Source organism: Canis aureus, chromosome 29 (assembly GCF_053574225.1).
Source record: "Canis aureus isolate CA01 chromosome 29, VMU_Caureus_v.1.0, whole genome shotgun sequence".
Taxonomy (NCBI): domain Eukaryota; kingdom Metazoa; phylum Chordata; class Mammalia; order Carnivora; family Canidae; genus Canis; species Canis aureus.
Genome location: NC_135639.1, coordinates 29619303 through 29637283, shown reverse-complemented (window position 1 = coordinate 29637283; position 17981 = coordinate 29619303). Strand labels below are relative to the sequence as shown.

The 17981-nt window shown below is 40.8% G+C and overlaps 1 protein-coding gene across 4 annotated transcripts in view; it reads right to left on the bottom strand.

Moving 5' to 3' along the window:
• The window catches only part of HPSE2 (heparanase 2 (inactive)), a 627272-nt gene that overhangs the window by 118000 nt on the left and 491291 nt on the right, over positions 1–17981 (bottom strand). For all 4 annotated transcript variants that reach the window (XR_013368097.1, XM_077878048.1, XM_077878047.1 and 1 more), the window contains one exon: positions 14431–14545. Coding sequence is in view for 3 of the 4 variants with exons in the window: in XM_077878048.1 (XP_077734174.1) it covers positions 14431–14545 (115 nt within the window). In the remaining variant the exon portion in view is untranslated. The remainder of the gene's footprint in view (positions 1–14430; positions 14546–17981) is intronic.

Sequence of the window (17981 nt, the reverse complement as noted above, 5' to 3'; positions counted from 1 at the left end):
AAGTCCAAAATCTGTAGGGTAGGCCAGCAGGCTGAAGACACAGGGAAGAGTTATGCTGCCATTAGAGTTTGAAGGCAGTCTGCTGGCAGAATTATTTCTTGTTCAGAAAAGGTCAGTTTTGTTTCTATCAAAGCCTTCAACTGATTGCACAAGGCCCACCCACATTATGGAAGATAATCTGTTTCATTCAAAGTCTATTGATATAAATGTTATCGTACCTAAAAAGTACTTTTATTGAAATATCTAGAATAAAGTTTGACTAAATATTTAGATACCATGGCCTAGCCAGCCTGATATATAATATTAGTCATCATACTGTGTGAGACAAATGGAACAAATTTCACTCCAGCCTCTGTCAGTCAGATTAATCAGAGTGGCTGACAGAGTGGCACACTCAAGTATAAAGTTGAGTTCAGCCAAGAACATGTAAAGCCAAGGAGTAGATTACAGGGAGAGGCAGTTGGCCACCAGCCTTGATAATCAACTGCTACATGTTCTTGATGAGTATGCTATACAACAAGGCTTATCTAACTTCTGATAAAGAATAATTTATAGCTACTCACATAGGTGACTAAGTGGGTCAAAGTGGCAACAGACAAACAGCACCCTCCCTTAAAAATGGCAAGGAATTTGAATAGACATTTCTTTAAGAAGATTCATAAATGGCAATAGGCACATGAAAAGATGCTAAACATCATTGGTCTATCAACTGATAGAGAAATACAATGTGGTGCATTCACACAGTGCAATACTATTCAGTAATGGAAGGGAATGAAGTAGTAACACACACCATCAAGGATGGCCCGTGACAACATGACAATTGGCTAAGTGAAAGAAGTCAGTCACAAAAGGCCATATATTGGGTGATTCCATTTACACGAAATATCTAGAACAGGCAAATATAACAAAATAAAACATGGGTTAGTGGTTGCCAGGGGCTGGTGGCAGAGGGGAGGGGAATGGGGAATAGCTACTAATAGGTATGGGTTTCCTTTTCTGGTGGCATTTGAAAACAGATTGTGGTGATGGTTGCACAGCTCCATGAATATACTGAAAACAGTTGAACTGTACAGTTTTGTTTTTTATTTTAATTTTTTAAAAAGATTTTATTTATTCATGAGAGACAGAGAGAGAGAGAGAGAGAGAGAGAGAGATGCAGAGACACAGGCAGAGGGAGAAGCGGACTCCATGCAGGCAATGTGGGACTTGATCCCTGGGATTCCAGGATCATGCCCTGGGCCAAAGGCAGGCACTAAACCACTGCACCACCCAGGTGTCCCAAACTGTACACTTTTAAAGAGTATTTTACGGTAGGTGATTTATCTCAATAAAGCTGTTATTTTTAAAAACCTTAAATTATTGTAAGTACAAAGCTTTCTTACTGTGGGGAGCTGCTCTCTTCCTTAATGCCCCAATCCTGCACTTCCTCCCATCCTGGCTTTAGCTGTTTTAAGAAGAAAAATGCCTAGAGGTGGAACTGAGGCCTCCCGATCTCCATGGGGACCAAAACCCATATGCATACATTCAAGTATGTGAGAAACACTGGGGAGGAAGGAACTCAAACTCTCATGGCTCTGTTAGATACAAGTTCCCAAGTCACTATCCTATCAATTTCGCTGGGGAGGAGGGCTCTTGAATTCAACTAATAAGGTTTGGGCAAGGTTCCCAGTAGGGAAAATAAATCTAAAGTGACCTTGTGGGTGAGGCCTGTGGGACCAATTCAATGTCCTGTTGTTGTGACTTCCAACATACATTCCCTACTGAATGTATATTGGCATTGATGTTTTACATGCTTGTGCTGTGAATGCTCATAATGTCCAGAGGGGATTGTCCTGATTGAGGAGAGTCACATGTAGAGAAGTAGTGGGACATGTAGTGGGAATATTCACATGTAATAGACCATGTAAATCACTCCCCAACCAATCTCCCAATTCTATCTTGAGTGGTCTCATGAGGAGATAGGGAAATCACAACCTTGATTAAGGTCTAAAAGGCAGTGTGGTTAGTAAGAGATGTAATATCTCAATACTACAGCCCTGTATGTCCAGAGGAATGGGAACTAGAGACTTATAGTAGATTATTACCAACTGAATTCAGTTGTTATTCCTATAGCCCCAGCTATTGCAGACACCGTAACCATAACTGAATCTGCTGCACAGACGGATGGCACTTGGTATGCTGTGTTGGACGCTGCCAACAGCTTCTTTCCTATTCTATTTTGGCCTCAAGGGCAAGGGTCCAGATCAGTCTTTATTCATGGCAAAGCTTCTAATACATGTTTGCAGTACTTCCCAGGAGGTAAGATTAATGAAGGTATATTACTGATCTTTTGTCCTTTAGGATCATCCTGGAACTTTCTTCAAGAACGCAAATGCCCTGGTATGGCTCTCTCAACAATGTGCTTGACTTCTGGATCTGCATCTGCTATCTGTATCGGATGGCTGAACATTAGAGGATGGTCCAGCTCCTGCACTGTTCATGGTCCTAAGGTTTGAAAGGTTTTAAAATGGAGGTAGATGTATATATGTGTGTGTGTGTGTGTGTGTGTATATATATAATGGGGCAGAATGATAACTACCTTAAGAGAGGTAGACCTTCTATACTGCTTTTTTAATCCATTCAATAGAGGCAGTGAAACTAACTTACTGCTGCATGAAATTGAAAATTTGTTCCTTTCTTTTTTATATTCATTATTCAGTAAAAATGTAAATCTATAAGAATCAGCCACTGTTAAATCCCAGGTTTTATCTCCTGGATCATTTTATTTTACCTTGAAACCACCTTTTCTGATTCCTCATGGCCATTCCTATCTACTTTGGCTGCTAGCAGAGACAGCTAACCTGAATTCTTGACTTGACAAAGCTGTGGGAGAATGACAGGAGAGAAAACTAAGTAGCAATGAAGAATCACAGAACTCATAACCATTGCTCTACCTTGCTGTGTTCCCTTGAATAAGTTGCTGGGCGTCTCGTGGCCTCAGTTTTTTCTCTGCCAAACTGGTTGGGCATATCTATCCTACCTGCCTTATCAGGAAGTTGGAAAGGCCAGATGATTTAATGGATGGAAATAAGCTATGGAAACTTAAAGCAGGACATAAAGAACAAAGTCAAAGAAGCCAAAGAAGAAAACTATTATTAGATAGGTTTATGGAGTATGAAATGATATTTAAAGGATTTTGAAGATTCTAAAACAATCTATATGTGCCAACTAACATTATTATAATTAAAATATTTCCTGTTACTTACAATTTGTAAGTAGCACCTACTTTGTGGGATGGCTGTTTCCCACATGTTCTTATCTTTCCCAAGATATTAGAATTTCATCCAATTCCAAGGAATAATTTTCATGTATTTAGAACAAATAATAATGGTCACATTATTATGTACTTACTAAGTGTCAGAAACTATTGTAAGCCCATGAGGCACAGATTATTAGCATCCCCATCATAAAGATGATGGAAGATGAGGAATCTGCCAAACATGATGCATCATGGTAGACACTAGAGTTGAAATTCACATCCAGATCTGACTCCAGAGCCCAGTCTCTTAAGCACCATGTTCTACTACTTCCCAGCATGTACACAACACCTGGCAGTAAAAAGCTTGCCTTCCATATTTCCATTACCAAGCAGTGCACTGTAAACCCCTAGAACCCCAGTCACTGAGCATCTTTAGAGCTCAGTACGGATTGCCTGTGAGCGGTCATTACGGGGGAAATAAAGATAGGAGAGGTGGCTTCTGTTTTCAAGGCACTTACAGTCAAAGAGAGGAAGTTAGATGTACCCAAACAACTCTAATAACAAAAGAAAGTGTTAGCTTCTGTAACAGGGCTACAAGAGCCTTAAGAAAATAGGGATTCCTCCTTGAATGATTTAAAAGTGAAATAGTGGCGATCCCTGGGTGGCTCAGCGGTTTGGCGCGATCCTGGAGTCCCGGGATCCGGTCCCACGTCAGGCTCCTGGCATGGAGCCTGCTTCTCCTTCCTCCTGTATCTCTGCCTCTCTCTCTCTCTCTCTCTCTGTCTATCATAAATAAATAAAATAAATAAATAAATAAATCTTTAAAAAAAGTGAAATAGTGATTTTTAATTTAATTTTTAAAGGATTTATTTATTTATTTGAGACAGAAAAAGAGAAAAAGAGAGAGAGACAAAGGGAGGGAGGGGCAGAAGGAAAGAGTCTTAAGCAGACTCTATGCTGAGTGCAGAGCCTGATGCTGGGCTCAATCCAAGGACCCCAAGATTGTGACCTGAGCTGAAACCAAGAGTCAAGCACTTAACTGAGCCACAAGGTGCCCTTTCAATTTTACTTTAAAGGTTTTATTAATATAAATTCAGCTGGGAAGTCTGTCTGAAGATACTGGTATGGAAGTCTTAAAGATGAAGCAGAAACCGTCAGAGCTGAAGGGGGCCTCAGATGGTCTCTTTCAACATCCACATGGGAACCAGAGTACTCAGTGCCCCGGGGTGAATGAGTTGGTGGCAGAGCCTGATATGGGATCTAGAACTCCTAAGGCACTCCTTCCTTCCTATGGTCTCAGTACCACAGGGCAAGGAGCTTTCTTAGGAGCATGTATTCTTTGGGTAATTAATATCACAAATGTCCACTCAGGACATGTTGCACAGGCCTTCCCCAATTCTCCCTTCTAGCCACTTCCCTCCAGCCAGTAGTAATGTCTCCTACTCAGAGGTCTGGCTCTGGAGATACTGAGTGAACAAGACAGACTTTCACATACATCATCTATTAGCTTTCTCTCCAAAGCTCTAGGTTTTCTCACTCCAAACAGATTGTAAACATGAAGAGAAAGAACCCAACTTTATTCTTTATGTCCCAGAATAACTAAAATGGTGCTTTGTTTTAGTGTATGTCACAACATCCTAGCATGAGGACATTAAAAAATTGTCACTAAAATTTTTAAACATACACAAAAATAGAATAGTATGACAAATTCCCAAATGTTCACTGCCAGCTTCCACAAGTGTCATTACGCTGCCATTCTTGTTTCAAAGCCTAGAGAGGTGAATGAATGTGTACGTGGAGATGGCCAGGCCAGTGGCAGGGGGACACAATGGGCATTAGGCTCAGTTGAGGATTCCAGACATAGGGGCAGGCAATGGGATATAGCACAATCATTCTCAGCAGGAGACAGGGAGAAAATCAGTTTGCTTGGTGTAGAGTAGGAATCGGGCAGGTACAAGGGAGAGCCTGAGATAAACTGAACCAGGCAGTTCACTGGCTGGCTGTGTCAGGCTGTGGGTGGGCCAGGCCTCAGGGTGGTCTTAGAGGAACTGCATGACCTCTGATGTGCAGTTGAGCCTCTCCCCCCAGCAGCTTTGCAGATGCTACTTCTTCCTAGAGAATGATGCATTCTTCTACCAGCTCTTCCAATGGCTGCTGCCTCTTCCTTGATGACTGACCTGACCAAACTTTCTAAAGCACTATCTTCTATTCATTATTCTTCAATTTAGTAGGCTGCTTGCTTCCTACACACCATTCTGAATTTTGTAATTAATTATTTGTTAGTTTACTTATTTTTAGTCTCCACTACTAGACTGTAACCTCCAGAGGGAGAGGGGTTTGTCTTTTTCCTTCACCTCTATTTCCTCAACAAACTAGAACAAATGTCTGGAAAACAATAGTCAATAAATATTTGCCCAATGAATTAATGATAGACTATTAAAATTTTGTTAATATTTGGAAGGTGAACAAAGGTTGAGTACAAACGAATAGAGAAAAGGGGAAAGGTAATTTCTGATTTAATCAGGGTAAATGGAAACCTCTAAACCAGTGGTGCTCAAATCTGGCTGCACATTAGAATTACCTGGGGAGCTTTAAAAAATACCAACACCTGGTATCCCCTACAGACCAGCTGAATCAGAATCCTCAGAGGTGGTACGAACACAGAAGTATTTTTTAAAAGCCCCCTAGGTGATTGTAATGTGCATAAGCTTGAGAATCACTTCTTCTTCTTCTTCTTATTATTATTTTTTTAAAGATTTTATTTATTTATGAGAGACAGAGAAAGAGGCAGAGACATAAGCAGGCTCCATGTAGGGAGCCTGATGCGGGACTCCATCCCGGGACCCCAGGATCATGCTCTGGGCCGAAGGCAGGTGCTAAACCGCTGAGCCACCCAGGGATCCCCCTTTTTATTATTTTTTAAAGGCTTTATTTGTTTATTTATTTATTTTTTTTTTTAAAGATTTTATTTATTTATTCATGACAGTCACAGAGAGAGAGAGAGAGGCAGAGACACAGGCAGAGGGAGAAGCAGGCTCCATGCACCGGGAGCCCGATGTGGGATTCGATCCCGGGTCTCCAGGATCGCGCCCTGGGCCAAAGGCAGGCGCCAAACCGCTGCGCCACCCAGGGATCCCTATTTGTTTATTTGAGAGTGAGAGAGAGAGAGTAGGAGATAGCACAAGCCGGGGGAGGGGCAGAAGGAGAAGCAGACTCCCTGCTGAGCAGGGAGCCTGACTCAGGGCTCCACTTGGGACTCTGGATCATGAGCTGAAGGCTTTTAACCAGTTGAGCCATCTGGGTTCCCCGAGAATCACTGTTCGAATGAAAAAAGGCTATAAGGATTTTAACATCAAGATGAGAGCAGTGAGTAGAAGACAGTCTGCTCAAGTTTAGAGTGAGTCAAAATGATGTATTTTATTCAATCCTTTCAATGCCTAAAACCAAATCGGGGGGCACCTGGGTGTCTCAGTCGGTTGAGCATCCAACTCTTGGTTTTGGCTCAGGTCGTGATCGTGGGTCGTGGGATAGAGCTCTGCATTGGGCTCTGCACTCACCTCTGAGTCTGCCTCAGATCCTCTCCCTCTGCCCCTCCCCCTACTTGTTTGGCGTGTATGCTTTCTCAAATAAATAAATAATCTTAAAAAAAACAAATCAGAGATGAAATAAACAGTTTGACATTAGTTGAAATTGAAGTACCTAATGATGGATAGATTTTTAAAATTTATAAATAGTGTAGTGTATTTAAGAATTAAAAACAAAATTTATGTGTATGTGTTCTATTTCTATTTTAAAAGACTTCTGCTTTTATTTACACAAACAACACAAACACAATTGAGTTTGAAAGAATAGATTATCTTTGGCTCTCAGGTCACTTCTACCAGAGTTCTACTTGTTGCTTCCTAATCGTCATAAGCAGACCACATTGTGCCATAGAGTTTGCAATAAAATGCAAACGAAATAACTTTAAGTTTGTCATATTGTGGCACTTGCAAAAGATCTTTCCAACCCACCAAAGAGCATTCCATCTTATCTCTCTTCTCTTTCCTCTTCCTCCCTCCTCCCTTCCTCTCTTCCTTGTCAGATTATTTTTAGATATGTTCTTTCTAGTGTTTTAGGTGAACTGATGAGGTTAGGTGAGGTGCAACTTTTCTCATTTCCAGAGCTTGCCTTGCTCTTCCATCATGTGAAGGTTGCTTCGAGAATGGCACCCTGCTCCTGAATTCCAAATTCTGTGGGGCTTTAACTTTTTCTTCTCCTTAATTTATTTAGGTTGCTGCCGGCACGCCTCGCCATAGCTGTAATCCCTCAGTACTGCAATCTGGGAACAATATAAATGGTTGATGGCAGAGAGAAATTTTCAATTGTTGCTTCTCAGTGATTCACATAATGTACTGTCATTAGCACTTCGATGTGACATATCATGGTTTCCAGGGCTTATTGGGCCATTTATAAATACCAAATGAAGGTGTTAGAGCTGGTATTGCAGTGTGGTTACTGCCTTAATTGCCTTCACTGGGAAAAGTTGGCAACATCTTCTAAGGAGGAAAATAAATTGTAATTTTTAGTTTGTCTTTAACCATTTGCAGTCAATTTCTTTCAAGGGCAAGAATCACAGCTTTTTTTTTTTTTTCTAGTTTTCTAGTAATTTAATTTTTGCAAAAAATATCTACTCTTCATATTTTAGTTATTATTACTGGAATTGATTTCTAGATTATCTGTACAGGTGTTCAAATGTTTATTTTCTCACCATAGTTCACATTATTAATGATAATTATTTCTGAGACTTAGAGAATTTTATACTTACAAAGTGACATTATAAATAATAACAGCAGCTACTATTTATTGAATATTTACTATGTGGTAAAAGGTACATAGGTATTGGCTTATTCAATTCTTTCCAACAACATTGTGAGCTAGACATTATTGTTGCCTCCATTTTATGAGGGAAATTGATGTTTATGGAGGCTTAGTAAGCCAGTAAGCGGTAGAGCTGGATTTGAAACACAGGTTGGTCTGACTCCAAAGCCAATAGTTTTAAGTGGTCCCTCAAATATTCCCCACCCCAACCCCGGCATAGTCAGGCCCCTTTTCCAAACCAGGAAATGAAGAGTCCAGCAATAGCAACACTGGAATGCTGCATCTTCAGACCTCAGACACAGAGCTCCTTCTCCTCTAGATGGCCTCCGTCAGGGTGAGCTATCATAAGTGCTGATGCCCCATGCACACCACTCAGGTTGATAAATAAGCAAAGGATGAAGGCTGGTAGTTAAAAATCAGAGGAGCTTCCATTCAAAGCATTAGAGGTAAAAGAGCTGCCTGCCTGGTCTGATGGTGAGGCATGAGCTCCGAGCTGGGAGACCAGGGTTTAGAGGCAGAGAGGAAGAATGAGGCAAGTCATGCCCACTGGGCACGCAGCCCAGGAGCAGCGGCCACTGACATGAACCGGCCTGGGTCCCAGTGATTGATCGTGCAGCAGGGGATGTTCTTCCCTCAGCAGCCACAGGGCCCCACAAAGAAAGGCTGCTCATGGAGAAGGCTTTGTCAGGGCCTCTAATGAGAGGATTGGGTTTCACATCACAGCTACCCCTAAACAGGTACACTCTGCTTCTTTCATCTTCTGGATGGCTCCCACGGGAATGAAAAGAAAAAGAAAGGAAGCTACACCAAGAAACAGGTCACAGGCTGGTTTGGCGGGGTTTTGTACCTCCCCCGCCCCACTACCTCCAGATGGGTATCTTTGAAATTCTTGAATTTTCACACACCCTGTGTGGCCCCTGGACAGCAATGGGAAAAGCTTTCCTAAGAAAGTTTTCATAATCCATCCACATGACTCTAGAAAATTACTGCCCCTGTCCCTTTGCATCTGCTACTGCCTCTGTTTGAAAGATCCTCCCTAGACACCAAACTCCTCTTCCTATGACTAACTTGTCCTTCTCCCTTAAGATCCAGTTCAGGCATTGTCTCCTCCAGAAAGCCCTCCTTGATGTCTTACACCTTCGCTCCACCTGGCTGATTTCTGTTCCTCTTCTGTCCTGCTAAAGCACTTCTGCCACAGTCCCTGTCTCCCTTCCACCCTATAAGCTCCTTCAGGGCAGGGACGGTCTCCCTGGGGCCCAGCACAGTATCTAGCATACAGCGTAAATGTAATAAGTATTTCTGAATGAATGAATCATGAATGATAAATGAAATAGTGTGGGAAAATATTTGCTTAACTATTTAAAGCACTTGAGTCTTTCAAAATACTTTATTTTTTCTTTTAAAAATAGCCTTTTTTTCAGATTAAAAAAGCAATAATACTGACTACAGCAATTTTACATACCAAAAAAAAAATCCACAATGAAGAAAATTACAACTGTCTGTAATCCCACTACCCAAAGAAAACCACTTTTAACATTTAGATGTATGAAGAGATTCCAGTAATTTGTGTGTATGAATATATATGAAATTGGAATCCTATTGCCCTACCTAATTTTCTCAAGGATTACAACAAGATCTTTTGGAAGCAGATAGAGAAGGCATTTTGATTGCAATTTAAGTGATGGGAAAACTGGTATGCAAGATACACATCTAATTAATGGCAGAGTCAGGAATAGTAGCCCTGAATCTCATCATAGTCCCAGGCTCCTCTACTCCTCGTAGGTCTCCTACTTAAGTGGCGTTATTCTCACAAGAAGAAATTGTGCATTAACCTACAATCAATGGCACATGGATTTGTAACTAGATGCTCTTTCTCAGGAAAGGGACAGATTTAAGCTGATCCTATATCTGCATCATACCTGTGCAGTGCATAGGGGCACTGTCTAACATTTCTAAGGGAAACAAGGATGGAGCATTTAGGATCTCATCCCTGTGACCAGCAGAGTTAGGCAGGCACCATTAAGATTCAGAGTTTTCTTCCAGTAGGCAAATGGCATCTGAACAGTGAGGGCTTGGCTGAGAGCATGTTGCTGTGGGAACCACAGCCATAGGTTCAATCCTACCATAAACTAGTGGGTAGCACTCCAGTCCACTGACTAAATTCTAGAACCATGTACACAGTAAGTGCTCAATAAATGTGCATCAGGCTGAACTGAATGTATATTATTATTCAGCAGTGACAGCATAAAAGGTGACAGCAAATATAAATATCGCCACCACTATACCCACTATAGAAAATGCAGTCCAGTGTGAACTAGATTTCTGCTTTATTCTAAATAGAGGACTAAACTGTAATCCACCAAACACAAACACATGCCAGACTGTTAGCTCTGCAGATGAGGGAACCATATCTTATTTATCTGTGTGTCCCCAGAATACCTAGCACAGAGGCAGACACATTTGAAGTGTCAATGTTTTTTGAATTGAATTATATTTGCTTGGCTGGCGTGGGAGTTAAAAAGATGTTGACTAGTAATTCACCATTCCTTTCCCTGGAAGCTCTGTAAATCAGGCTCTTAAAAAAAGCAGCAAGCTAAATTCCAAAACCCTCTCTTAGGAGAAATGCCCACGGCTGGTGGGGTCTGGACTATGTCCACCAAATGTGCAGATCTCTTCTGCACAAACATCACTTATTCCCAAGGGACTCCCTGACTGGCTGACTGGCTGTGGAGACTCACACGTTCCCTCTTTCCCAATGGCAGGAGGGTCAGGGGAAAGGGGTGGGAGTTGATGATGAAGCACTGCTGAACTAAATGTTCTCCTCTTCCCAGGAGGGAAAATCTCCAACAGTAGGAGTGTTGGCATTTTTCTAGAAGAACAACCATAAAGAACATGAGATGTAGTTGGAAATGATCTTTTCTGAAGACAAGTTTTCTTTTTTAAAGGGCCACTCTCCTCTTCTCTCTTACCTAGACTGCTATTGGAATGACTTTGCCAAAGCTGCTAGAATCCCACAAGTTGGGATCAAAGTCAACTCGGCAGGTGGAGGGGTCATATGGGATATGGAGTGAGGAGCCATTAGGCCAAGATCCTCACTTTTTCTAAGTTTATCTAAGAGCAGTAACAAAAACAAAAACAAAACCATGTTTGCTAATAAGATCCTTTCCTTAAATACACTGAGCTGAGTTGGAAGAAACTGAAATAGAAATTACTGATTTTTCTGGGAGACAAAACACACCTCACCAATCCCCAAAGCTCTTAACAAACTCTCTTGAAGGTTTAATCACAATGTAAAGTCCACAAGTTTTCATCGGCAATGTCTGGTTATTGACTGTACGACCCTCTAAAGTGGCACCCAGTACAACTCCCAGATTTGCCTCCACTGCCCATTCCAAGGGCCTGCTGGCAAGTTCTTCCTGACTGATGCCCTGGTCTAGCCTAGTAAATTCTTTCCAAGGGAGGTTTAAGACACACACTTTCAGTCTGTCGAGTTCCTTACTTATAAGGTGCAGAATTTATTAGCGCAAAGAAAATAAAAAGAAAGGCTGCCACCTTAAGTGTTTTTACATTCAGTTTCCTTATTATTAGAGTTTGTTGTTTCCAGAAATACAGCTGCCCAGCTCATTTGAGCCTTTGTACTGAATCAGTGGGAGGTGTTTTAGCTTCCCATGGTCTTGTGGGAGCTCTGCAGCACCACCTATCAACCGAGGACTCTTGTGCCACTCTCATTTGAGGAGAACAAAGCCATGAACACGTCCATTTTTAACCTATATGTGGCCAGCAAAGGCACACAGAGTTGATATGAAACCCAGGTTTGTCCACCTCTGGAAATTCAGCCTATCTAGTCACCCGAAGAATATCTTTTTCTAGCCTAGAGTTTTCTTTTCTCCAGTTCCATAAAATGCCCATTTCCATGTCCAGACCCAAATGACACAAATTTTGGCTTCAGACCATGGGACAGACACCAAAGAGTACCACAGAAAGAGAAAAGAAAATCAGATTTAGAACTGTAAAACTTTGTCCCAGTATTTGTGGGACCTTGGACTTAATATCTTCACAGAACCCTTGTTCTTCAGCAAGGTAAGTATAAATAGTCCTACATCTCTCACCAGACTCTCTTCAGAGCAGTTATGACAAAGTGCAATTATCTTGTTTATATGTTTATTTATGTTCTATTTATCACTATGCTTTATTAACTTATAAGCTCCAAGAGTTCAGGGACCTTGTCTTTCTGGTTCATCAAAGAGGCCCACTGCCAGGAATGGTGACCAACATGTAGTACATGATCAAGAGGAGTAAATGAGATTTGAGTGAGGTGAGAAGGAAGGACAGAGAAAAGGAAGGTCAGAGTGGATATAGCATTAGTGAGGTACCATATATGAAAGTGATCTGTGAATTATTAAGTATTACCCACATTTTAAAATAATAAGTAACAGTTGATGCATTAGTTATACCAGGGTGAATCTTTTAAAAATATAAGCTAGATCGTATTATTCTCCTGCCTAAAACCTTCTGCTGGCTTTTCATACTATGTATAATAAAGTCAAACTCCTGTTAGCTTTCAAAGCCCTATGGGATCTGACCCCTTGGCAGCCTCATGTCCAACCAGTCTCCCCTTCTCTGCCAGGCCCCCAACACTCTGGTGTCCTTGTGTTTCCTCAAACATGCCAAGCCCATTCCTACTTTGGCGCCTTTGTGCTAGCCCCTTCCTCTGCTTGAAAGTTCCTCTGCAAAGTCTGCATGGCTGGCTCCTTCTCGTCATTGGGCTCTTGGCTTAAAAGTCACCTTCTCAGAGAAGCTTTCCTATACACTCCCTCCAAAGAAGCCCTCACTGATTCCTTGTTATAGTACTCTACTATTTGTTTATTCATTCATTTATTACTGGTCTCCTCTCCAGTGCCTGATGGTCAGTAAGAATTTATTTTTGTGTGACATTGTGTTTGTTTAATGCTGACACTTCATAGAAACTTTTCTAATTATTATTTTGTTTTATTTCTACAGGTTTATGAGCTCAGACAAACAAACAAAAAACCATTTGGTTCCAACTTGAAAGTTCCCTCTCCAGTATACATTAGTCACTCTCCTCCCCACTACCAGACTTTGAGAAAGGTAGCCTGGCCCTGTGAATAGAAACAACTGTTCCAGTCAGTTCTAGTATTTGTGACTTAATTGGAGTCATGTACAATCAGTGATACAATAACTACTTAGTCCTCTAGCCTACAGGGGTTCTTTCAAAACATGGAAATGGTACCATTGGGTGCCAAGCTGTTCTCTGTTCTGGGCTTAGAAGCCTCCTGGCTCAGGGTGAGGGTGAAAATAAGGGGAATGCAGGGCAGGAACAGGCAGAGGGAAGCAAATGGCAGGAACACTCACTGATTCCAGTTGAGTTTGCTTACTGTGGACCCAAGAGCAGGTGTAATTTTGTAGGAATAGTACTGGACTAGGACAGAGGGAAGGGTTCTAGAGCTGGTTCTATATCTTCTTCTGTTATAGGAGGTGCAACTTCATCTCCTCAAAGGAGAATCCCAGCTCTGACAGTCTCTGAGCTAATGAGAGGAGCCTGACCTTTCTCCATGACCATGATGTCTATGAAAAGGATGACCCATGTAGTATTTCTGATGAGTGCAGCTTCTCTTGACTAAGTGGGATTTCTGTGATTGGTCAATACAGTCCCCTGACAAATCAAGATCTCTGCTCTTGCCAATCTTCTTTAGCTTTCCTTTCCCTTCTCTCTCCTAGAGAAGTTCACCAACTATATGAGGGTGAATCCCCTCATTGTCATATAGGAATCAACACCTAACTGCAAGTGTACTTCAGCCACTCCCTAAGAGATGGGTTCCTACTATATCTGATCTTGGCCAACACGCTCCCATCTGCTTTCAACATGTTGCATCTGACGTTAACTAATGTGTCCTATTAGCATTAAAAACAATCTGGAAAAATTCACTCTCAAGCAGAGTTCAAAAAGGCCACAAATAGATGTGGAATCTCAACTGCACAAGGTTTGTTAAAATAATTTGTAGTAAATAAATATATAAATGTATATAAATATATTAACTGTATAAATGCAGATGCATGCATACGTATGCATATGTATATATGTGTGTATATATAGATATGTGTGTGTGTGTGTGTGTGTGTGTGTGTGTGTGTGTGTAGTGAAGCCAAAGTCTGTAAAATGGGTCAAGAGAACAAAGACATGAATGCTTCTGTCCAATTTATGAAATTACCTCATTACGGGGGGAGGGGGAATTCTCCCAGTATGGACAAGATGTGGTCAAAATAACTGAATGACATAGAAGAGGAGTTGGGAATCTTTATCATACACTTACAGGTAATGGGTTGAAATTCTGGTCCACAAGGTGATTGTATCCATGGTCAAAAAATGAATGTCGTATCACAACATCAATGCCCTGGTTAGCGAGCATTCCTAAAGTGTTCAACCATCTAAAAAAAAGCAGGAAAAAAATGCCTTATCAATACATCTTAAAAATGGCAATATAACAAGCTCTATAGCGATTGGCTAACACACACACACACACACACACACACGTACACCAACCCCCACCATGAAATTTACATAGTACTTTAAAGGAGAAGATTATTTTAAGCATTGAGTACACAGTTGGAAGACATTTTAGGGATTATCAAGTCCAACCTCTTCATTTTATAGGAAAAGAAACAGAGGTCCCGGGAAATAAAATGTAAAATATTTTGTTGCAAATGAATTATCCTACCCCTGTAATACTAACAAATAAAATGAATATCCTAGCCGCTTATAAGCCCAATTATCATCTCCCTTGCCCCCCGGCTATAGGACACACAATCACAGGAGAATACACACTACACTCTCCATCATTCAAACTTCCCTGCTTGCACCCTGTCAATGTATATGTACCTTTCATGTGACTCTAACTCACATATTCCTATGACCTATGCAAGAAAGGTCCAGCCATTTACATCCCTCATATACCACTGTCAGCAGTCAATGCAATAATAATTTCCTTGGCACTGTAATTAACAATGCAGAACTTCAACTATGCTACACATCATAATGGAGGACCTGCATTGCTCATACATTATCACATACTCCACTATGCCAAATACCCACTTTCCAGGGTGTGCAATCCTTCCAAAGTACTTCCTTCTTGGTTTTTCCAACACCCACTGCTAGCTCTGCCTTTATTATTTATGCATTCAATTCATTCACTCATTCACCCATTCATTTAATTTTCTCTTTGTATTCCTACTTCTGTAACTTTGGGAAATTTCTAATTGTAATAATACATAATATATAATAAATGTGACTGAGAGCTTCAGTCTTAAATAGTATAAAAGATAAGGCATTCACAATCTTTCCTGAGTGTACATGTGAGTCCTCATCTGTACTTCTTTTCCCTTCTCTCACCCTAAACTCCCATTTCCTAGCTCTAAGCCACATATAACTACTCGAGGCTACCCAAACTCACCATGCTTTTGCATATTCACCTAAGTATTCATACGTTTTTTAACTTCTGCTTAGAATTCCCTTCCCCTTCCTCTAACCCACCTCATCTGGCAAATTTCTTGCCATCTATTCATCTTCAAGTCAAGTGTCATCTTCTAAATCCTGCTAGCCCAGCCAACAGTAGTACTTTCCTCCTCTGTACCTTCACAGAACTCATTTACACCCTCTGCCAGCCCACGATAATTACTTCCTTACTTCTCTGCTGTCCCCAGTTGGTTAGGAGCTCACTGAGAACAGACACAATGTTTTAGTTTTGTACCCAAACATCTATATCAGTTCCCAGCACACTGTAGGTGCTTCAGACTCTATGTTAGATTGATCTAGATAAAATTAGATTCAAGGAACTTTGAGAATCACTATTCAGCATCCTAAGAACAAATTATGCATAGCCATGATTTTCCGAATTTGAAACCATATGGAACTCCAAACCAGTGATTTGTAGAATTAAACTTTCTCTTTACTGGAATAAAGAGCATTGCTAATTTCTATATTATAAATGAATATTATTAACAATCTTTTTCACATCAACAATTATATTAAAACTAAAAAATATTTACTGACAATTAGATTATAGAAACAAAACAAAGCAAAATGTAAAAACAAAAGTTTTAAATAAAAAAGAAAATCTGACAATTATATAACAGAACTTTTGTTGTTGTTGTTCAGACTGCAACATTGCAACCTAGGAACTAAAATTACTTTTGGAATACCACATGGCTAAGCTACTTGCCTTTATTATTTTTATTAATTTACCAACCCCGTGAAATCAGGATAGCTGATTTAGTTTTTCCTTTAACCACGGAGACACAGTACAAATATCCTGGGGTAGAACCATAACATGAATTCTGAGTTGATGCACTAAATCAATGGTCTCTCCACCAATGTAGCACTAATTCAATAGGGTCTATATGGGGTGCCTGGGTGCCTCAGTGGTTTAGCATCTGCCTTTGGCACAGAATCCTGGAGTCCTGAGATCAAGTCCTACATCAGGCTCCCCACAGGGAGCTGCTTCTCCCTCTGCCTATGTCTCTGCCTCTGTGTGTCTCTCATGAATAAATAAATAAAATCTTTTAAAAACTAGGATCTATATCTAGCAAGTATTTATCTATAAAAACAAGTATGTCTTATTCACCCTTCTATACCTACACTTGCTGAATGAAGAAACAAAATGATGAGTAAATACGTAATCATATCCAGCAGCAGCAGCTGAATATCCATACAGGACTGTATTTTGGTATTTAAAATATCCCATTTGCCATTCAGTCATCACTCATTCAACAACACTAATTAATCAGCTGCAAATGCCAGGCCTTGTTCTCAGTATTGAGGAGATATAAAAATGCTTCTCAGTATTGAGGATAGATATACAAATGATATGTGAGTCATTTGTAAAGCACTGTGTACATAAATACCTGTACTCATTTATAGGAATGGTATCAAATTCCTACTTATGATCTCTGTAGACCTTATAACAGTGATCCAAAAAGAATATATACTCAACAAATAATATGTTAACTCGTAAATCTGGAGGGGTTTTTCCTGCTACTATAGGGAGTTTTTGAAGGAACTCTAATGTGAGAGGGAAAAATATGTACCCTCCTTTCTAAACCCACATCCTACATGCACATCTGGGGTCTAGAGCATTCAAAATGACTATGACCAGAATCCCTGCTTCCCCATGCTTTTCAGAGTAGAACAGTTAGAGGAAGTTGTCTTCCTCTTCCGCTTGTAAATAATAAGCTCTCTGAGAGGGGGAAATAAATGATGTTTCAAGTCTCCCTTTCATGCATAAGCAGTGAAAAGTCGCAAGACAACTGATACATCCTACCAAGGATGCTACTGCAGCCAGTAGTTTCCATTCCACAAAAATATGTTGACTATTGGCTGGGTGGCAGACACTACTGATACTGGAGACACAGCAGTATGCCAAGGGTATATCTGTAGTGCATCAGAGAGTCTCAAAGCCCTGCCTGGAATCAGAAAATTCTGATTCTTGCATGAATGTGCAAGTGTCCTAGTAGGCTCATCATTATACCATGTATTGAAAAAAAGCCTGAAGACGCTTTCTTTCCAAGCAGTTGTACTAGTCTTCTGGAGCTTCTTAGAGTGCTTTATTTGTCCCCCTAGAAAGCAATTTATGCTCCCTGGAGAACTAGACTCAAAGGACACTTTGCTGGGTGCTGCCAGCAGAGGGGAGAGCAAATGGGTGATAAAGAGGTAAGAGAGAAGACCAGGAGCCCAGTGAGCTAGTTCTCATCTGATCTGTGTCCACCACACATGAGATACCTAGTCTACAACCCAACCCTGAACAGCTAGGTTAATCTAGGTTTACAGAGTCACTGATCCATGGATATTTGTCTAGTGCTCGTGAAAAGG